The 22,957-nt window shown below is 40.3% G+C and overlaps 1 protein-coding gene across 1 annotated transcript in view; it reads left to right on the top strand.

The window, feature by feature from the left end:
- The first annotated feature begins 16,104 nt into the window (after positions 1-16,104).
- The window catches only part of LOC110343279 (putative ankyrin repeat domain-containing protein 19), a 37,016-nt gene continuing 30,163 nt past the window's right edge, over positions 16,105-22,957 (top strand). The window contains exons 1-4 of the mRNA XM_040730319.1: positions 16,105-16,112; positions 20,549-20,689; positions 22,336-22,450; positions 22,608-22,781. Coding sequence (XP_040586253.1) covers positions 16,105-16,112; positions 20,549-20,689; positions 22,336-22,450; positions 22,608-22,781 — 438 coding nt within the window. The remainder of the gene's footprint in view (positions 16,113-20,548; positions 20,690-22,335; positions 22,451-22,607; positions 22,782-22,957) is intronic.

Below are 22,957 nucleotides of genomic sequence, written 5' to 3'. Positions count from 1 at the left end.
GAACTAGGGGGTATATTTAAGATGTTATTCCAGCAGTATGGGGAAGACATGATGGAGCTCTCCAGTTTAGCACTATTTCAGTGGAGCAGAGTCAATGTGATTGAATTAGAGAGAATGTTAGTTGAATCGTTACGTCAGTAAGACATTCCTTAAGGTGTGTGTATATTGTGTCTTCACTGTAGCCCTGTGAAGTAGATAAGATCTCAGTCCTAACTTTGTCAATAAGGGAGCAGACACTATTGAGTTTAAAGTGCAGGTAGGTAGATGAAATAATAAAAGAAAAAGCTACCGTCTACATATAGTCTAGCGGAAGAACCTCTGGTGGTCATTATTCACATTATTGTGCCATTACTTTCTGTAACCACAGAGACTTCTGGTTGCTTGGATTTATAATCCTGGAATAGAGAAATGATCAGTCCAGAGCTACTCTTTACCCGTTCACCATAATAGCCCTTACTTCACAGGAACAGGGACCTAATTACTACAATATATACTATAGTGCTAAGCAAGTAAACCTAGTCCTACTCTAATATACTTGGTCTATGATGCCATTTAACTACATGACCTCCAAAGACTTCCTGCCTGACTGTTGCACTCTGGTGATGTTTGAGAGTGTGGATATTCTGTCAGTTCAGGAGAACCAAGCTGTGAGGACCACAACACGGTTCAGGTGTTCTGTTTTGTTTCTGTTTTCAGAATGGATACTGACCTGGCAGATGGCTGCAGATCTTCCTAGCTAGAAAATAAATTAAGGAGGCTGTGTGTTGTAGCCTAAAGAAATTAAGCCTTAAAAATTAGGACGGATAGTTTATAATCCTTGAGTGATGTTTCAGAAGTTGTTGGGAGATATTCAATGGTTACATCCTTTTTAAAGAGCATCTACTGGTGATTTAAAACCTTTAAGTGAGATTCTAAAAGGAGATAGTGATCTTAATTCACGTAGACAGTTAACTAAAGATGGTAGACAAGTTCTTCTACTATTAAAAAGTGTAATTCAACATCAACAGACATGTTATATTAACAGTGCAAAACCATGGGAAGCTTATGCCATCTCCCCAGACAAAGTGTTAAATCCTTACCTTGAAGCAGTAGCGTATATAATACAAAATTGCCATATGAAATCTAGGAGATACTTTGGCAGAGAACCAAGTATGATACATGTTCCTTATTCCAAGCAACAAGTTGATTGGTTGTTTCAAAACAGTGATTCATGGGAAATTGATTTTGCTTAATTTTCAGGGAGAATCGATAATCAGTTTACAGCTCATAGATTATTACAGTTTGAGCTAATACATCCCTTTATATCCCCCAAAATAGTAAAGAATAGTCCTATAAAAAAGGGCTATGTTAGTTCTTACTGATGGTTATTCTAATGGAAGAACAGGTTATGCTAGAGATAGTAGGAAATATGTGGAGCAAACAACTCTGGCTTCAGCTCAGATAGTCGAGTTATGAGCTGTCACAATGGTTTTTCAACTTCTAGTAAATGATTCATTTAATTTGTATACTGGCAATCATTATGTTTTTAAAACTTCAAATAATAAAGACAGTTCAGTTCATTAAAACTAAGAATGATCAAGTCAAAATATTATTTGAACAAATTCAAAATACAATTGCCATGTTTTGTGGGTAACATAAGAGCTCATTCAAACCTTCCCAGCCCACTGGCTAACAGAAACAAGTCAACAGATAGATTAACAAAATTGGTCGCTTTGTCTTTGGTAGAGAGAGCTCTGCAGTCTCGTAATTTTCATCATTAAAATAGCAAAAGTCTAAGAAAGCAATTTGGTTTAACTAGAGAGATTGCTTATCAAAATTGTCAAACAATAAGGTATGCCCACAATATTTATCTGTAACTAATTTAGGAGGGAACCCTCGTAGCCTACTTCCTATGGCAAATGGATGTTACTCATGTTATAAAATTTGGCGAGTTAAAATATGTGCACATGGCAGTTGATAGGTATTCAGGTTTCTTGATGGCCACTGCCCAAACTAGAAAAAACACCAAGCACATGGTAAGTCACTGATTAAAATGTTTTGCCTACATGGAAGTTCCAAAAGTGATAAAGAACAGACAATAGGTCTGAATATTCTAGTAAAGCATTTTAACAATTTTTAAAGAATAGCCCATTGTGTTAAAAGAACAACTACCTTCTTCCCCCTTCCCAACTTCCTGATGAATAGAACTTGGGCTCACAGGAATAGCTGATGGCCAAAAAGGAAACATTCCACAATTAGATCACTTAATCCCTCCTTCTGCGACCCTTTCACCTTGCCAAGACCCTGCTTATCTTCACCTGCTATCCTGCCCATCTTCAAGTGACCCTGACTAAGGACATCCTGTGGCCTGGTTACTAGGCAAGCACTCCTCCCTCATTGTCCTGCATTCCTCTGCCCCATCCCCCTACCTCATTTCCCCTATATAATTTTGTAGGAAATCCTCAATAAGCGGGGCTTGATCAGCCATGTGGTCTTGATCCCATTTCTCATGTTTCTTGTCCCGTCATTCCAGGTTCCCGTGGGACAGACCTTCATTGTGCCCTGCTGGCCAGGGCAGCTGTGTGGTAGGGACTGGTTTCCCATTTACTCATAGGTCTCTGATTTGGGATTGTGAGCTGGCTTAGGTCTAGAAATTAGATAAATAACCTCTACTACTGCACTTTGGATCAACTGTATTCCAAAAAGACTTAGAAAATTACTGTTGATCAGGTAACACCATCGTAAGATACCTATGTACATCTTTTTCAGCACCTGATATTCGGTGAGCTATTACGGTAGTTCTGTAGATCAGAACATGGTGTTTAGGATGGGTGTAGTGGTGACTGCCTGCAATCCTAACATTTAGGGGGTTGAGGTGTGAAGATTGGTTGAGCCTGGGAAATTTAGACCAGCCTGAGCAAAATGGAGAGACCCCCTATAAAACAACAGCAACAACAGCTGAGCATGGTGTTACACACCTGTAACCCCCCACATTCTGGAGGTTGAAGCAAGAAGACTGGGCATTTGATAGGAATCTGGAATACTTAGGCAATGCTGTTTTTAAAAAGGGGGGGACAAAACCACTTGTGTTTATGCAGTCCACTTCTGTGGCTTATTTTGATGACTGCTCACTCATAAGTAGACTTTGAACAAACTTTTGGGCATGGGAAATTGTACAGAGAGGAAAGACTGTAATCACAGAAGAGGGTAATATATGTAGAGCAGGCTTCCTGAGCAGTGTAGTGCTATTCTGCAGAGGAGAGAAAGTAGAGGAACATGGGACACTTGGGAGACATTTCATGTAAATGTAGCAAGTTAAGAGTTTTCCAAATGATCAGGAGCCATGGGATAACTAGTTGTGAAGTGGTGGAGAAAGCCTTAATGGAAGGAGTTGATTTGAGATGTTAAACGATCTAGGGATTTGAATTATATCAGTGGTTAAGTGTGTATGTAGTGCCTTCTCGCCTTGATAGTGAAAACTGCAGTAGCCTTTTGTGGGTGGTGTCAGGTATGGACATGACTACTGGAACGTAGAGAAGTCGAGGAGGGGCGTGCACTCTCGCCTGGGTTGCGGAGAGCATCAGGTGGGCAGAGACTGCATCTTCTGGAGCAGGGACACCACGGTGGTTCTTTGCTGCTATCCGTGCAAGTTGTTACACAATAAAACACCCACTTATCATTTATTCTGGGTCTGGTGAACTCATTGTTACTCCATCTTCATAAGTATGCTGTTTTTGAAACTTGTGAAGGTTAATGGACATTATTGTTGTATGAAAGTTAGGGCCCTATGTCATATTAGGGAATGGTTTTCCTGAAATATACTCCTTTTGTTTGTATATTATCAGTCTTAGTTTGGAAAACCAAATGCTATTTGTAGAGATACATTGTTTGTAATCTAACAAAGCTTGCCTGAAGATCAAAATGCAGCCAGTAGTTAACAACACACTTAATTAAGAGCTAAGTCACTAGTTAGCTACACACCTAAGCCCCTAGTTAGCCATAGAGGATTGGAAGTGGTGGCCACATCTTTAATCCCAGCACTTGGGAGACAGAGGCAGATGGATCTCTGTGAGTTCAAGGCCCCTTGGGCAACACGAGAGAGAATCAGTCTTTAATCCCAGAACTAGAGAGAATATAAGGTAGTAACTCAGTGCAATCCCAGGAAGTCTGAGTTTTTGGGAGAGCATTGTAGTCTGTGGTCACTTTGAGAACAGGATCACCCCCACGTTGGTCTTAGCCTTGGTAGAGGGATGAGTTCTCTAGTGGCTTGGCTGCTTTGCTTTTCTGATCTTCAGTTTGAACCGCAAGGTTTTTATTAATCATGCTAACTATTGGCACCTGACATAAAGATACAATTCATGAAAAAGCTGCTTATCTGTGGCTTTGCAGCCACTGGCACAAGCCGGAGCTGCAAGAGGGACTACCACTGGAGTCACCGCCCAGCCAGCTAGGTTTGAAGAGTTTGGGATTTTCCTGTTGTAGCCTCTCTAAAATTATTTCCAGCTGCCGCCCAAACTCCAGAAGCACCTGGTCTCCAAATGTCACAGGAATCATCCTCCCTAGACCAGCTGACTCTGCCTTCAGGCAAACCCCTGCCATACTTGATACTTCCTAATAATTCCATGTACATTTTTCAGACAGCTCACTCTCCCTCGGTCATGGGTTGTGGGCTTTCCCTACAGCCCCTCTCCTTGGACTGCCACTCTCAGCTCATGGCTACACCTAGTTCTCTGATCAGACATGCTATGCCTCACAGTTCACTGACATGGTAGGCCGATTTGGCAAGAAAATTGGCAATTCTTTTTTTTGTTGTTGTTTTTTTGTTTTTTTCAGAGACAGGGTTTCTCTGTATTGTTTTGGAGGCTGTCCTGGAACTTGCTCTGTAGACCAGACTGGCCTTGAACTCACAGAGATCCACCTGCCTATGCCTTCGAGTGCTGGGATTAAAGGCGTGAGCCACAGATGCCCGGCTGAGAATTCTTAAAGGAGAAATTAGTTTAAAAAGAGGTTTTTTTTTTTGTCCCACATTATAAAATGGGAAACACTATTACAATGGAGGGATTTAGGTTTCTCTATGATAATACACTGGGCAATTTGAAAATGGAACAAGTAAATGAAGGGATAACTAATTTAGATGGGACTTATGTAATATCAATTATGAACATTATCAGTTTTTATAATTTTTGATTTATAACCATTTGTGAAGTAGATATTAAACTCATGGTCATTTTGTAACATAATCATCCATACAGAGTGGATAGACTTGGTTAATATTTTTTAGAGCCTGGTCCACAATTACAACTAAGTACCTGATTCAGAGAAGAGGTTAAGACTATTGGATAATGGAGTAAAGCTAGAGGTATGAAAATCTCCCAAGAATAACTTCTTGGAGAAGGAAATTATGCTACTATAGAAAGGTATTCTCTATATGATGACCACACCCTGGCTGTATGCCATGAAGCGGCTTTGAATGCTTGGGACAGAATTGGAGAAGTAGGAAAGAATATTGAATCATTTACTTAAGTTATACAGGGCCTAAAGGAAGTCTTCCTGGATTTCTTACAAAGATTGGCATCAGCAGTAAATAGAATAATACCAAATTCAGAAATTAGACAAATAACAATTGAATCTCTGGCATTTGGAAATGCTAATTCTCAATTCAATACGATAATTAAAGCCACTAAAGGCAAGGTCAGCACCCTTGGAGGAGTGGGTCCAAGACATAATCAATATTGAATCTCATGACCATGATAATGCATGGATAGGAGAGGAAATTTCAAGAGGTTTGAAGAAAAATCAAAATGTCAAGTGATTCAATTGTGGCAAATAAAGTCACCTTAAAAGGAATTTTAAACAGGGCATTCGTATAATCAATTTTTTATAAGCATAACCCAAACAGAATACTTTTCTGGATTATGCAGAGGGTGTGGCAGAGGCAGGCATTGAGTTTAACAACTGTATGTCAACAAGAGACATTCAAGGTAATACTTTGCCATCGGGAAACTCCTTGAGGGGCCTCTTGCAGGTCCCGATGCCAAATTCGGTTAAATTGTTTCCTGTCATCATGGAGGAAACTCCTTCCCAAAGCAATTAAAGAACCTAATTCCTATTGTAAGAAACCATACTGCTCTGCATGATAGAACAGCTACAGAAGAGAGAAGAAAAAAATTCAGGAGAAATCATAAAGTGAGTATTTTGGCAAACTTCTATAAATGAACAAAGACTAAAACTAAAACTACGAATAAATGATGTCATCATTGTCTGGTAGACACAGGATGTAACAATACTTTCACTTGAAACTTGGCACCAAACTGCCCTCTTTAGGAGGTAAATGTTCACGAAAGCTCACCCTAGGAGCATGCTCAGAACAAATACATGTAAAACTTCACTGAAACTCTCCCTACTTTACTATCTGAATACCTACATGCAAAACTTCATGAAAACTCACTCTAGAGCAATGCCTGAGCACCTACTTGCAAAATTTCATGAAAGCTAACTAATGAACTTTGTAAGCACCCACATGCAAAACTTCAGGAAACACAGTCTAGAGCACTGCCTATTCACATACATGCAAAACATTATGAAAACTCACTCTAGAGCAATGCCTGAGCACCAACACACAAAAACTTCACGAAAACGAATTCTAGTGCACTCGCTGAGCACCTACATGCAAAACTTCACAAAACCTACTCTAGATCACTGCCTGAGTACCTAAATGCAAAATATCACAAAAATGCACTCTAGAGCACTCTTTGAGCAATTACATGTAAAACTTCACGAAAGCTCATTGTAGTTCAATGTCTGAACACCTGCATGCAAAACTTCACGAAAACTCTGCCTAGCACACAATGTCTGAACACCGAAATGCAAAACTTGACAAAAACTCACTCTAGAACACTCTCTGAGCACCTACTAGCAAAATGTCACGAATACTCACACTAGTTCACTGCCTTAACACCTACATGCAAAACTTCATGAAAACTCAATCTAGAGCACTCTCCGAGCACCTACATGCAAAAATTCACGAAAAGTCACTCTAGTGCACTTTCTGAGCAATCACATGCAAAATTTCACAAAAACTCACTCTAGAGCATTTTTTGAGCACTTACAATTCAAAACTTCATGAAATCTCACTCTAGTGCACTGTGGGAGCACTAACATTGAAAACATGACAAAAACATCTTTAGTGCACTTCCTTAGCACTCATATTCAATACTTCGCGAAAAGAAACTCTAGTGCACTGTCTGAGCACTCACAAGCCAAACTTCATGAAAACTCACTCAGGAGCACTGAGTGAACACTCACATGCTAAACTTCCCGAAAACACACTTTGGAGCACTGAGCACTCATATCCAAATCTTCAAGAAAATTCACTCTAGTGCACTGTCTGAGAGTTCACATGCAAAGCTTCACAAAAAAAAAAACAGTTTAGTCCACTTTCTGAGCACTCACAAGTAAAGCCTCATGAAAACTCACTCTAGAATACTGTCTGAGCACTCACATGCAGTATTCCACGAAAAAACAATATAGTGCACTGTCTGAGCCCTCACAAACAAATCTTCATGAAAACTCAATCTAGTGCACTCTGAGCACACACATGCAAAATTTCACAAAAACTCACTCTAGTGCTCAGTTAGACCATTCACATACAAAACATCAAGAAAACACTCTAGTGCACAGTCAGATCACATACATGCAAAACTGCACGAAATCTCACTCTACTGCACTGTCTGAGCACCTACATGCAAAACATCAAAAACTCTCTAGAGTGCACTGTCTGAGCACATACATCCAAAACTTCACGAAATCTCACTCTACTGCACTGCCCGAGCATATATGTGCAAAAGTTAATGGAAACTTAGTCTAGTGCACTATTTGAGCACTCACATGCAATATATCATGAAAACCCACTCTAGTGCACTGAATGAGCAGTCACATGCAAAACTTCCCAAAAGGACAATCTAGTCCACTTTCTGAGCACTCACATCATGAAACTCATGATGAAACATCATGAAACATCATGAAAACTCACACTAATGAGCTGAGTGTTCATATGTAAAACTTCACAAAAGACACTCTAGAGCACCTTCTGAGCACTCAAATGCAAAATTGACGGAAACTCAATGTAGGATACTGTCTGAGCACTGACATGCAAAACTTCAAGAAAACACACTCTAGTGCACTCTGAGCACCTGCAAAAGTCAGTGTTCAGACAAACACTGGAGTGAGTTTTTGTGATGTTTTGCATATTTCTGCTCAGACACTGCAATAGAGTGAGTTTTCATGAAAATTCCCATGTGCTTGCTTAGTAAGTCTTCTGGAAGAGTTTCTGTTAAGTTTTGCATATGTGTGCTCAGACAGTACACTACAGTGTGTTTTGTGAAGTTTAGCATGTGAGTACTCAGACAGTGCTTTGGAGTGAGTTTTCGTGAGATTACCAATGGGAGCGCTCCGACAGTGCATTGGAGTGAGTTTTCGTGTTTTCCATTTGCGTGTTCAGAAAGTGCACTAGAGTGAGTTTTTGTGTAGTGTGGGAAGAGATATTAGAACTGCACCGCCATGCCCGCTTAGGGCGTGGCTAGAGTCACGTATGGTTGTGGTAATAAAAAGCGGTACAAGAGAGATGCACGCTCTTTTTCCGGCTTCCGGTTCTGCAGCGGAGAGCTACTGATTCACCCTGGTTGCCAGTTTTCTCTTGTAAGTACTTGCCACAATTAAATAGTTACCTATACCCTCATCAAGTGTGCCGTTTATCATTACAGTTTGGTGTCAGGAGAGTTTGAGGACCATCAAACAAACAATAATTCACAGTGTGGTATCAAAGTCTTAATTTCTCTCTCTATTTTTTTAATATCCACTTCTCTTTGTATGCTTTAGTCCCCATTCATTTAATGGAAGCTGGCTTTGGAAATGGATTGGCTCTCCTACTCTAAATCCAAACATATTGTTAAAATAAAATTCACAATTTCTGTATTATATCAAAGAGCCATTGATATAAGACAGAAGAAAACAAAATTAGGGACTGTCATCTGTGTATACCCAGTTCCTTTTATAAAAGTCTAATCTCCATGTTTACTATCTTCCCTATTGTTGCCTTTCCCAGTATATATACATATAAAAGTTGAAAATTTCTTTGTTAACATTAATGTTTGCATTTCCAGAAAACAAGAAACTTCCTGACAACAATCTTCAACCGCTTTGAAAAGAAAATGGGGCCCCACATCATCAACTCCACCTGATTCTACTTCATGCATCTGAACTGCCCCGCATCATTGACTCCACCTGACGAGGACCATCCTGAAACTGATTTGGAACTACATCGCTCGACACAACTAACCCTACAGTGCTCTACAGTGCGTGTTTCTGATGTTTGGCTTGTGATCTCACAGAAAAGGGCACTACAGTGTGTTTTCATGAAGTTTTGCATATGAGAGAGAGCTCAGACACAGCTCTAGTGTTTGTTTTCATGAAGTTTTGCATGCTTCTGCTCAGACAGTGCACTAGAGTAGATTTTCGTGATGTTTTGCATGTGAGTGCTCTGCCAGTGTCTTAGAGGGGGTTTTCGTGAATTTGTGAATTTGTCTTGTGACAGCTCAGACACTGCACTAGAGTGATTTTCCTGAAGTTTTGCATGTGAATGCTCAGAAAGTGCACTAGAGTGAGTTTTAAGTTTTACGTGTGAATAAAGTGGACCGGAGCACATCTTTTTGAAGGTTGGGCATTACAGTAGTTTTTTTTTTTGTTTCTATTATTTTTTATTTTTAAATTTAAATTAGAATCAAAGTTGCTTCACATGTCAATCCCAGGTCCCTCTCCCTTTCCCTCCCCTCCTCCCATGCCCTCCCACCAATCCCTCCCCCCATACCTATTCCTTTCCCAGGGAGGGTGAGGCTATCCATGGGGATGTCCATAGTCTATCATTTCATCCAGGGCAGGGCCTAGACCCTCCGCCAAGAGTCCAGGGTGAGAGTGCATCTCTCATTGTGGGATGGGCACCCAAAGTCCATTTGTATGCCAGGGATAAATACTGATCTACTACCCAAGGCTCCATAGATTGCCTAGGCCTCCTCACTGACACCCACATTCAGGGGGTCTGAATCAGTCCCATGCTGGATTCCCAGCCATCAGTCTGGGATTCAAGAGCTACCCCTTGTTCAGGTCAGCTGTTTCTGGGGGTTAAACCAACCCAGTCTTAACCCCTTTGCTCATCAGTCTTCCCTCTCTGTCACTGGGTTCCTTGAGTTCAGCTCAGTGTTTAGCTGTGGGTGTCTGCCTCTGCTTCCATCAGTCATTGGATGAAGGTTCTGTTTCCCAGTCTCTCTGGCCGTGGGATTGTAGTCTGGCACTCCCCAGATCTATGTCTAAAATCCATATATGAGAGAGTACATGCATGTTTGTCTTTTTGTGACTGGGTTACCTCACTCTGGATAGTTTCTTCTAGTGCCATCCATTTGCCTGCAAATTTCAAGATTCCATTGTTTGTTTTTTTTCTTCTGCTGAGTAGTACTCCATTGTGTAAATGTACCACATTTTCTCTATCCACTCTTCAGTTGAGGGGCATCTAGGTTGCTTCCAGGTTCTGGCTATTACAAATAATGCTGCTATGAACATAGTGGAACAGACATCCTTGTTGTATGAATGTGCATCTTTTGTATATATGCCTAAGAGTGTAATTGCTGGGTCTTGTGGTAGGCTTATTCCCATTTTTCTGAAGAATCTCCATACTGATTTCCAAAGTGGCTGTACGAATTGGCACTCCCACCAGCAGTGGAGGAGTGTTCCTCTTTCTCCACATCCTCTCCAGCATAAACTGTCATTGGTGTTTTTGATTTTTGCCATTCTGACAGGAGTGAGATGGTATCTCAGAGTTGTTTTGATTTGCATTTCCCTGATGGCTAGGGATGTTGAGCACTTTCTTAAGTGTCTCTCAGCCATTTTAGACTCCTCTATTGAAAATTCTCCATTTTGTTCTGTACCCCACTTTTTAATTGGATCCTTTGGTGTTTTGGAGACTTGCTTCTTGAGTTCTTTGTAAATTTTGGAAATCAGCCCTCTGTCAGATGTGGGGTTAGTGAATATCTTTCCCTATTCTGTGGGCTGCCTTTTTGTCTTATTGACTGTGTCCTTTGCCTTACAGAAGCTTCTCAGTTTCAGTAGGTCCCATTTATTAATTGTTGACCTCAATGTCTGTGCTACTGGTGTTATATTCAGGAAGCAGTTTCCTGTACCAATTGGTTCAAGGGTACCACCCACTTTCTCTTCTAAGAGGTTCAGTGTGGCTGGATTTATGTTGATGTCTTTGATCCATTTGAACTTTTTTGTGCATGGTGATACACATGGGTATATCCTCATTCTTCTACATGCCTTTGTGAACTTCAGCATGTGAGTGGTCTGATAGTGTCCTAGAGGGGGTTTTCATCAAGGTTTGAATGTGAGTGCTCAGACAGTGCACTAGATTGATTTTTCCTGATGTTTTGCATGTGAGTGATCAAAAATTGCCCTAGAGTGAGTGTCTCTGAAATTTTGCTTTTGAGTTCTCAGACAGTGCTCTAGAGAGACATTTTGTGAAGTTTTGCACGTGAGTGCTCAGACAGTGCACCCGAGGGAGTTTTCGGGAAGTTTTGCATGTGAGTCCTGAGACCGTGCTTAGAGTGAATTTTCTTGATATTTTGCATATGAGTGATTAGACAGTGCATCAGAGTTATTTTTTTGTGACGTTTTGCATGTGTATGCTCAAAGGGTGAGCTGGAGTGTGTTTTTATGAAGTTTTGCATGTGAGCATTCAGAGAGCGGACTAGTGTGAGTTTTCACAACGTTTGTCATGGGCATGCTCACACAATGCATAAAAGTGTGTTTTTGAGAATTTTACCATGTAAGTGCTCAGAGTGTGCACTAGAGTGTGTTTTCATGGATTTGGGTGTGAGGGCCTAGAAAGTGTTTATGTGAAGTTTTGCAGACTGAGGTCATAACATCCTTGAAATATTCCGGTTGGTTCAGTTCAGAGGTCTTCTCTGTAGTCCAGGGTCTTTCTGTAGCAGTTTGTCCTTTTTCATTAGCATTAAGAAAATTCAACGTTAGTAAAGCAATATATAATCTGTGTTTGGGGGTCTTTTTCTTTTAAGGTTTGGTTAGATCTTTCAACCATTGCTTGTCCTGTGGGACTGTAAGGTATACCAGTTACATGTTGTACATTATAATATTTGAAAAACTGTTCCAATTTGCTGGAGACATATGCTGGAGCATTGTCAGTTTTTATTTGTGCAGGAATACTCATAACAGCCGTGATCACCTCTGAGAGGTGTGTGATAACAGAATCAGTCTTTTCAGAGCTGAGGGCAGTAGCCCATTGGAAGCCTGAGAACGTGTCTATGATATGGTGTACATATTTCAAACTGCCAAATTCTGGAAAGTGAAAAACCTCCATCTCCCAAATTTCATTTCCGCAAATACCTTTGGGATTACTCACTGCTGGTAATGGGGTTTGATTATAGAATGAACAGGTGGGGCAATTTCTTACTATTTCCTTGGCTTGTTGCCAGGTGACAGTAAAATCCTTCTTTAAACCTTTACTGTGATCATGGTGTTTCTTATGAAATTCTGAAGCTTCCAACACACTTCCTATTAATAAATGATCAATCTCATCATTGCCTTGTGCGAGAGAACCTGGCAGATCCATCTGGGATCTGATGTGTGTTATATAGGATGAGTTCTATTTCTCATGGTTTCCTGTAATTGTAAAAAACAATTAGGTTAATTTTGTACCATCATGAACAAACTCTGCAGTCTCAGTGTGAAAGACAACTCTCTCTGCATACTGAGAATCCGTAACTGCATTGAGAGGCTTTGTAAAGTCTTTAAGTACCATGGGAATGGCATATAACTCTGCCTTTTGTACGGAGTTGTAAGGGATTTGAACTACTTTACTTATATTTCCTGATTAATAACCTGCCTTACCCGATTTGTGTGCATCAGTGTAGAATGTAAGAACTCCAGAAATAGGCGTTTTTCTCACGATACGTGGAAGAGTCCAAATTGTTTTCTTTATGAATTTGATTCTCTCTGTTTTGGGATAGTTATTACCAAAAAGCTACTGCAAGTCGTTTGCCAATATTCATTATACTTCCATAAGGATGAAATTTCCTTACTAGTTTAAGGTACAATAATTTCTGCTGGGTCTCTTCCTGTCAGTTAACGAAGCCTTAACTTACATTTTAATATAAAATCAGAGATCCTTTCTATATAAGTTTTCATTTTTTTATTCTGTTTATGTGGCAGAAATACCTATTCTGGTATGATGCCTTCCCTCTGCAGTAAAACTCCTGAGGGGCATTCTCTAGATGGTAAAATAACCAGAATGCAGTCCGGTTTTGGATCCACACTGTCCACATATGCTTTAATATTCTCTTTTCTACCCATTCTAATTGTTTTTCTGCCTCAGCTGATAGTATTCATGGACTATTTAGGTCTTTGTCTCCTTTTAAGACCATTTCAGGTGTTTTAAATCATGCCCTTCTACACCAATAATTGTCTGTAGTCCAGAGATTTCTCCTAGTAGTTTTTGAAGATCATTAAGAGTCTGGTAATAATCTCATCTGATCTGTACTTTCTGTGGTCTAATTTTCTGAGAGTCTATTTTATAACCTAAATAATTAATAGAATCTCCTCTTTGTATTTTTTCTGGGGCAATTAGTAATCCCCAGCGAGGCAAAGTTTCCTTTACTGCTTTAAACATCTTTTCCAAAGTACCTTTATTTGAAGCAGACAGTAATATGTCATTTATATAATGAGATATTAATGATTGTGGAAATTGTTTATGAATTATTTCCAGAGGTTTATGCACAAAATAATGACACAAAGTCGGGCTATTTAATATTCAGTGTAACTTTTTATGAATGTTTGCCAACATTTATACTTGACACTGAAGAATAATAGAAATACCTAAACTTGAAAGATGGCTGTGGGCTCCTCCTCCTCTGTCATATTCCTGTTGTTTCTCACCAGTGTCCTAGGGATATCACTCCCCATCTCAGGAGGTTTTCAAGATGTCTCTCAGGTCTCTTCACTCATGACTTCATCTCTTTCTGAAGGCTTATTCACACTTCCTTGATCAGCCACCATTTTCCATAACACACTGTGCCTGAAAGCTCCAAATTCCCTGAACATGACTTCTGATGTTTTCACTTACTTCTGATAGAGGTCAACACAGCTTGATGGGAATTGCATGATTTAACTTCAACAAACAATCACGCTTTTCTGATTTTGACTTAACTTGAGTTAGCCTACAGTGTCCAAAATCCCCCTTGTGAAATTCATATCAGATGTTGGCATTAGGCATAGCAAACATCTAATTTCTGTATCTTCTATGATTTTAACTATTGTCAGATATGAACTAGACCTATTTGACATGAAATACCATACTTATTTCCTTTGATTTGAAGTTCAGATTTTGCTTTTGATACTATTCAGTTTTTGTGAATAGTACTTTTCACAATTGCATTTTAAAAGTATAAGGAATATATACACAAATGTATATATCAAATAACATTTTACCTAGTACAGACAGTCAGTATGAATGTCATGATGACATGCTACCTTCTGTATCAAGACTTGCTTTAAGGTGTCATTGTTGTACATTATGAAATATAAATGACATTTCAATTTTAGAGGAATTAAAATGTGAGAGAAACCAAACATCAGTCTCATTGTCGTGTCATATCTAAAATCCAAGTAACCTAGACACTGAGGCAGCAGGAGCATACATTTAAGGCAGAACATTTCTCAAGTTTTGAAAAGGTTATCTTAGACTCAAAATCTTCCTTCTCTCCAAAGGGCTAGATTCAGACCCCAGTTAGGCAAAAGATCACGGGCTGGGTCTTTACAGGGAGGTTAGTCCAAACAGAAACAGAGGGACAGGGAGATGAATCAGTCTGTAAAACATTTGCTGTGCAAACGTGAGTGCTTGAGTTCGATCCCTAGAACCGAGTTAGAAAGCCAGGTAGAAAAGTGTGTGATTGTAATCACAGTGCTGGGGTGGCAGAGATGAAGGGATTACCGGGAGTCCTTTGCTAGCCTAATGGAGAGCTCCAGGCCAGTGACAGTCTTTGTCTCCAAAGACAAGATGATGTCTCCAGAGGAATCACCCCTTTGTCAAGATTTGCTCCCTACAGAGATGCACAATGTGCATGCGTGTCTGCAGGACGTGTGTGTGTGTGTGTGTGTGTGTGTGTGTGTGTGTGTGTGTGTGTGTGATCACGTAAGCTCATGAACCAAAAGTAGAAAACTAGAGGAAAGGAAATAAACCCATGGTCTAGCCACAGAGGTCAGAATGGTTGTGCATAAGCATCCAGTCTGACTTTGGGCTTCTTGGCGTCCAAGGTGAAAGGGAAATGTGATATGAACTTTTGTTATCAGAAAATGAAGTATAGTGATTCCTAACTGGAGACAGGTGTTTTTTTTTTTGTTTTTTGTTTTTTCTGGCTGAAAGGTCGCTCTCATGTAGGAATTTAGACAGAGGACACAAGCTATCTCACAGGGAGTTAGGAAAAGAAAACCCAGTGATTTCACTGAGAGAAGGGCGAGGAGAGCTGTGGCAAGTGTCACCTTCAAGGCCTTTCCCTGGTTCCCCTGGAAGCAAGGTGGCTATCTGGATTAAAGTAGTTCATAGGCAGCAGGAAGAGAGACCGGCACGAGATGTGGTTGAAGAGCAGAGAGGGTACATCCCGAGGACCCCACCACCATCAGGGCAGGACAGGCCATTGGGATTCTTGCTAGAAGACTGCAGCCTCTGCCAGCATCACCTTGGGAACCGAGGCTCTCTATTTCTGTACCCAGGCTCTCTATCTCTGTACACAGGCTGGGTTCTGGTCCAATAAGCCCCGCCCCCGTGGCGCTCTCATTGGTCCCTCACAAATCCCGCCTCTCTCCCAGCATCGTTCCACCCTTCTTCGCCTGGGGATTGAATTTACTGACTTGCTATCTGGGCCTCCAGTTCCTTGGCCTGCTCGCTCGAAGGTGGCGACCCTATGACACAGAAACAGCGAGCATGGGGGTCATGGTCAGCTCCTCAGGTCACATATATCGACCCTACTTACAAGCCTGAGACGCTGCAGCCCCAGGATGGGGGCGATGCGAAGGTGAGGACAGATGCCTGGTGGAGGACACAGAGGTGACAGCCAGGCCTCAGAGCATCCAGAAGGGAGGTTGGGACGCACCTGCTGCTGCCACATCGAATGCCTAGCAGCCTAGGGAAGAGGTGGCAGGGGCTTGGAGGGGAGGAGACGCCACGTTGAGTTGCTGCCACATCGCCTACGGGAGCACACACCGTGCGTGGTCTTGGCACTAAATAGAAAGTACCTAGCTGACTTGTAATCTAATAGCAAGTTACATGCACAGCCAGCAGAGCAGCTTGCTTTACTTTGAGCTGTAAAAGAAAAACATGCCCTGGCACTCTCACTTCAAACAGATCTATCTATTGAAAAGTCAAGTAAGTAATTCCGTATAATGAGCTACCATGCCAAAATGGGGATTGTGGATATGTCCTCAAGTTTACAGTGAAACACTGGGTAACTCTTGAGAGCTACAGAAATTCTCTTTTATTTGTGCTTCTTTGTTGGTTTTGCTTCACAGACCAAGACTCATGAGCTTTTGTAGAAAAAAGGTCTTCGTGGTTAGCACTTAAAAGTATAGAGCTAAGTCCAGGTGGTAGAGGGCCCGTCTTTAATCGGGAGGCAGAGGCAGGTGGATCTCTGTGGGTTCAAGGCCAGCCAGGTCTACAAAGCAAGTTCCAGGTCAGACTTCAAAGCTACACAGAGAAACCTTGTCTCAAAAACAATAACAGCAACAACAAAAAGTAGAGAGCTACTTGAGAAATATAAGGCTGAATTGAAAAATGCAATTTTTATTGTTGTTTATTATTTGCTTAAAGCCAACTAAAGTGTAATAGTCTGACAATTATTGTTTTGAATAAATAGTACAGCTGTTTGCATTTCCTTAGAAAATTAAGTATTGAAAGCAGTATAATATCTATGGGTTAGATTGGACCTTTACATATCTCTTAACATCCCAAGAAAATTGATGTCATAATAAGAATATTTAGCCTTATAATCAAATGAACTTGAGGAATTTTAAAATGTGATTAGTCCTATTTTAATTTTTTTCTGCAAAATATAAATAGATTTAAGCGCACATAACCTTTCTTCATTTTGTTTCTATTTTTCTGCATCCTGCGTCTTCCCCATGCTTTCATTTCGTTAAAACATATCTATGCTAAATATTTTATTTTCTCTGTTACTTTATTATTGTTACTTTTCCAGAAAATACAAAAAGCAAAAATAAAAACTACCAAAAAGCAAAACAAAACGAAAAACATCGCCTCACCGTGTTGATGTTGCTGGTCTCCAACTGTGGAAATGCTTCTCCAATCCTACAGCAGCATGTGCTGTAGACACAGCCTGGCATACTTCTGGGAGGGTGTGGTAATTTCCTTTTATGTGTGTGCACACTTTGCTTCCATGTTTGTCTTTGAATTCCTGTCAGGTGTCTTCAGAAGCTAGAAGATGGTGTGAAATGCCTGGACCTGGCCTTGCAGACATTTGGGAACTAAGGTGTGGGTGCTGGGAATCAAACCTGGGCTCTCTGGAAGAACGGACAGTGCTCTCAGCTACTGGACTGTCCTTTCAGTCTCTTTTCTGTATTCATAACTCCTATTTGTCTCTGATGTTCTGTCACTTATGTTATTAGTGTATGCTGGCATCATTTAAAGCCTCATTGAAGCCGGGTGTTGGTGGCGCATGCCTTTAATCCCAGCACTTGGGAGGCAGAGGCAGGCGGATCTCTGTAAGTTCGAGGCCAGCCTGGTCTACAAGAGCTAGTTCCAGGACAGCCTCCAAAGCCACAGAAGAAACCCTGTCTCGAAAAACCAAAATAAATAAATAAATAAATAATAAAGCCTCATTGAAAGCCTATTATGTTTTGTTTTCAGAAGTTTATGGAGAGAAATTAATTGGGCTTTCTAAAATATGAACACTTTGTATGTTCATTGTATGGTTCAATGATAACTGTTAATTTGACAATCTGAAATCACATTGGAGGCAAGCCCTTGGTAAAATATCTCTGATGGGAACTATTGGCTATCTTAGTTGTTATTCATGGACCCATCTTAGTGGTCGGTAGGTGCATCCTCTTACAGGAGACCCTAAATTGTATAAAATGAAGCAGGCTGAGCACAGTATGCATGCACTCTTTGGTCTCTGCTTTTTACATTGAGAACAAGTTTTCATCGAATATATTCTGATCGCTGTTTTCCTTCCCCCAACTTCTACCAACACCTTTCTACCTTTTGCACACCCAGCTCCATACCATCTTTCTCTTTAGAAATAGAATGGACAATTCTCACCTTCTTGGCCAGGGATACAATGAGATCAGTTGTCTCACAGCCCTTCCTGCTACTGTGACTTCTCTAATGGTGGGATGTTACTTAAAATTGTAAATCAAAATCGACTATTTTCCTGATTTCTTTCTAGTGAGTCATTGCAACTCAGTGTGGAACTAAACCCCACACCACCATAGAAGCTGATGGGGACCTGACTGGCTGAGCCTTCAGGAAACAGCCTCCATGGATCTCAATCTACGTTCCCAAACAGAGAAAGAAGTGAGTGGTGTATGGGTTAAATATTCAAACTCAGGTATTGATATTGGGTGTATTCAGTCTCTAAGAAAACTGTAGAGGAGCTCATGAGTGTTGATGAGAGTATGGGGAGCATCAGCTGAGTTGGCAGGTAGAGGGAAGGGTACTCAGGATGAAAATACAGTACAGATACAAGATATTCTAAAAAAAGAAACAAAACAAATAAAAACATGTCTGAAAGCCTCAGAATACTGTTCACACTGAGTTCAGTGTACATTGTCCTGTAACTTGGTATTTTGACTTTTATTGTTCATTCTCTTTTGAAAGGTATGTCACAAATTTACTTCACTTAGCTCTATGCCTCTTAGAGTTATTCAGTTTCTCTGAAGACTGTTTCTATTTGTGCTTCCCTAAGACTAAAAATATCGATTTATTTGATTTGAATTGAGGCCTAGTCAAGGGGGTTACCCAGAGAATGGTGTGGTATTGTGAATTAAGTATTGGTCTCTGCTGTTGGAGGACTTGGCATTAAACTGTTGCCATGTTCCATTAAGCTTTGGTGAGTGAAAGACCATGTTTATTTTACCTCGTTCATAAAATCCACCCTGACACTATGACCAGTTTGTCCTTGCCCTCATGGTCCCTTACGGTGTCTGAAAGATGGGAAGAGAGAGAGAGCACAGGCCCTAATGATAGTGGCAAATTAATTAAAACAAGCATTTAATTAAAGCAAGATTTCCTATTCATGTCCAGGAGCTGCCTCCCCCAAGACAGTGTTTGAGAGGACAGCATTGGAGATGAAGAGGATGAGGTTTTTCTAAGTCTCAGGAGTTGAGATTTGATATGTAGAATATTCGGGAGTACAGGAGCAGAGCATAAGCATAACAAGTTCGTCCCAAAGACCTCCTGGATCAAAGTCATGGTTGCAAGATCCCAGGTGTTCCCCAAGCCGCCTAAAGAGCACCACCCCCTGGAACCAATGTTTTCATATCTGACCCTGCCGGGGACATTCTCATTAAAACACCTCAGAGACCAAATATAAATATCTGGACATGGCTGTACAGAATATGTTTAGAATGCACCTGCCATGTTGAATAATAACTTCTCCACATAGTATTGTATCAATTTAACAAAATTTCCATTTTTTAGGAGGTTTTCACTCTGCACCTCTATCTCACAGGACCAGGCTGACCACAAACTCACAGAAATCCATATGTCTCTGCCTCTTGCCAAGTTCTGGAATTAAACGTGTGTGCCATCCCTCATTAGTTGAGAAAACTCATAATTTTAAAGTTTTTCACTACAAGGGAAATCCCAAGAACACAGAACCAAAACCACTAGAGGGAAGCTTCAAGAGAAAAGCGCCATATCCCTAGAAAGAAAAGCCCAACAGTGACCTCTTAGAAAAATGAAACCAAAAACAGCAAAGTGAACAGCAGCAAAGCCAAGAAACATTAGAATGGACAATTACAGCCTCCAAAGAACAGAAGCACTAAGCAGGATTATTGTGGGGAAAAACAGGAATCCACTGACCTTGAAGAAGGGATGGAGACCTTGCAGGATATGCACAAACTAAAACCCAGGAAGCCCACCACACTTACATTGCCCATGGGCAGTGAGCCGTATATACTCCATGAAATGTCAGTTATGCCTGAGGAAGAAGGCGCATGCTTGTGTTTACCAGGGTTGCTTAGCAACGGCTGTTCCATAACTGTTTCTGTTAGACTGCTCAAGTCAGAGCCTCTCACTTGGGGGAGATGTTGAGTTTGGCTCTGGTTAAATGCTCACTCAGCACAATTATTTACTCTTGTGCTAGAGAAAGGTGGGCAGAGGGATGTTCTCCACACTGAGGAAGCTCTTCTGCTTTAAGAAGCAGCCAAGAACACCCTTGGGGTTTTGTGACAGCCCAAGAGGTCAAAGGTGGACATTTTTCTCGTGTGACAGTACAAGCGAGGAAATGGACTGCCAACCATACGACCCAGAAAATTCTTTTCATGAGGCCGTGTGTAGGGGGGAGCTGATAGAGGCCCTGCACCTGCTGGCAAGTAAAAAATTTAATATAAACCATAGGGACACAGGGAAAAGGTAAGAACACTTGGCACCTAGGGATGAGGCCCTGAGGAAATTGGGGAATGGGAGAATCTGCCTCTTCTAGCTGAAGTGATAGGAACAGGGAGTCGAGCCCAGTTATGAGTTCTGTACTACAGGCTCCTCCGTACCTGTGCTCACACAGAGGTGCAGTGCTCACATCTTCTGGAGAAAGAACCATTGGACCAAAGCTCCAGCAGGTTTTCTGTCACCCCATACTTCTCCTGTGGAACATTTTCTGAAGGAGCATCGATTATAGAATCATATATGAGAAACAATGAAATTGGGATTTAATGTAAATGTCCATAATAATCACAATGTTATGTAAACTGTAGGAAAGACAGAATGGATGTTCCTCATAATGTTTCTCCCACTTAAATGTATACAAAATTTTCAGTGTGACTTTTATGAATGTTTGCCAACATTTATACTTGACACTGAAGAATAATAAAAATACCTAAACTTGAAAGATGGCTGTGGGCTCCTCCTCCTCTGTCATATTCCTGTTGTTTCTCACCAGTGTCCTAGGGATATCACTCCCCATCTCAGGAGGTTTTCAAGATGTCTCTCAGGTCTCTTCACTCATGACTTCATCTCTTTCTGAAGGCTTATTCACACTTCCTTGATCAGCCACCATTTTCCATAACACACTGTGCCTGAAAGCTCCAAATTCCCTGAACATGACTTCTGATGTTTTTACTTACCTCTGATAGAGGTCAACACAGCTTGATGGGAATTGCATGATTTAACTTCAACAAACAATCATACTTTTCTGATATTTGCTTAACTTGAGTTAGCCTACAGTGTCCAAAATCCCCCTTGACAAATTCATATTTGATAATTTCTGTATCTTTTAACTATTGTCAGATATGAACTATACCTATTTGACTCGAAATACCATACTTATTCTTTGATTAGAAGTTTAGATTTTGCTGTTGATACATTTCAGATTTTGTGAATATTATTTTTAACAACTGTATTTTTAAAAGTATAAAGAATATGTATTCAAATATGTATGTACAAATACATATATGTGTGTCTTTGTAGCTCACATAATATTTTACTTAGTACAGGCAGTCAGTATGGATGGCATGATGGCATGATACCACGTAACCATAACACAGAAAGGTTGAGAAGAAGGTTGATAATGGAGTCTAGAGCAGGATGAGAATTCAATAGGAGTTGAACCAAATGGTCATGTTCTTTCTGTTCAAATAGTCCGCACTTGACAACATAGCTCAGTGATAGAGAGGAAAGACATCTAGGATGCAACAGATATGGGTTTTATTCACACTGTCACAAAAGTTCGGTATAGTTAATCTTTATAATGTACTGAAATTCTAAGAACAATATATAATTATAGAATAAAGGTCAGTATTTATAGGTTAGTGGAGCTAATTATTATCACATACTATTTCTAAATACATTAATGATTCTCTGTGTTGACATAGTGCCCTACAATTTTCAGAAAAATGCTTCTCAACGTAGCAAGTTATAAGAACAAAAATACAGTTATAGTATGAAATGCAATATCTATGGGTCACTGAAGTTGAATGTTATGTACTATTTCTAAAGACACGAACAATTCTGTGTGCTGACATAGCGCCTACAATTTTCATGAAAAATGCTTCTCATTCCCACAGAACTGCACTCCACTTTGCTTCCTTCTATGGGCATGTACATCTGGTGAATTTCCTTTTATTGAATGGCAGTGAAATAAATGCACTTGATAAGAAGAAGTGTACACCGCTAGTGAAGGTAGTTCAAAGATTCAGTTTCAGTAATTAACTTGACCGAAGTGGTTAGGATGAAAGTAAAAATAATACAACTTAAATATAGATCATGGTGAAAGCTGGGGGGAGTTTATGTCGAGTTCTTTGATTCAACAGTGTTTTCCTTGTCACAATATCCACAGGCTGTACAGAGCAGAAAGAATGAGATTGTCTTTGTCCTCCTTGATGAAAGAGCTGATCCCAATATTAAAGACATAAATGGAGAATCAGCGATACACCAGGCAGTGTATGTGGATAACCTAGATATACTCAGCAATCTTCTGACGTTTGGGGGAGATATTGAAGATCAAACAAAGGTAAAGGTTTTGTAAGTCAAATTCCCAAGTTTTCAGAAACCATGTGCTTTAACAGTGTCATATATAAGACCAATTTTCCATGTTAAGAAGTTCAAGTATTCCTTGAAATTACTTTATTGGTATTCCTTTAAATATTAATACATGGTTATTGTTTGTTTCCTTTTTAACCCATTGAG

Source organism: Mesocricetus auratus, unplaced genomic scaffold, assembly GCF_017639785.1.
Source record: "Mesocricetus auratus isolate SY011 unplaced genomic scaffold, BCM_Maur_2.0 Super-Scaffold_100023, whole genome shotgun sequence".
Classification (NCBI taxonomy): domain Eukaryota; kingdom Metazoa; phylum Chordata; class Mammalia; order Rodentia; family Cricetidae; genus Mesocricetus; species Mesocricetus auratus.
This window is presented reverse-complemented; position numbering and strand designations above follow the sequence as displayed.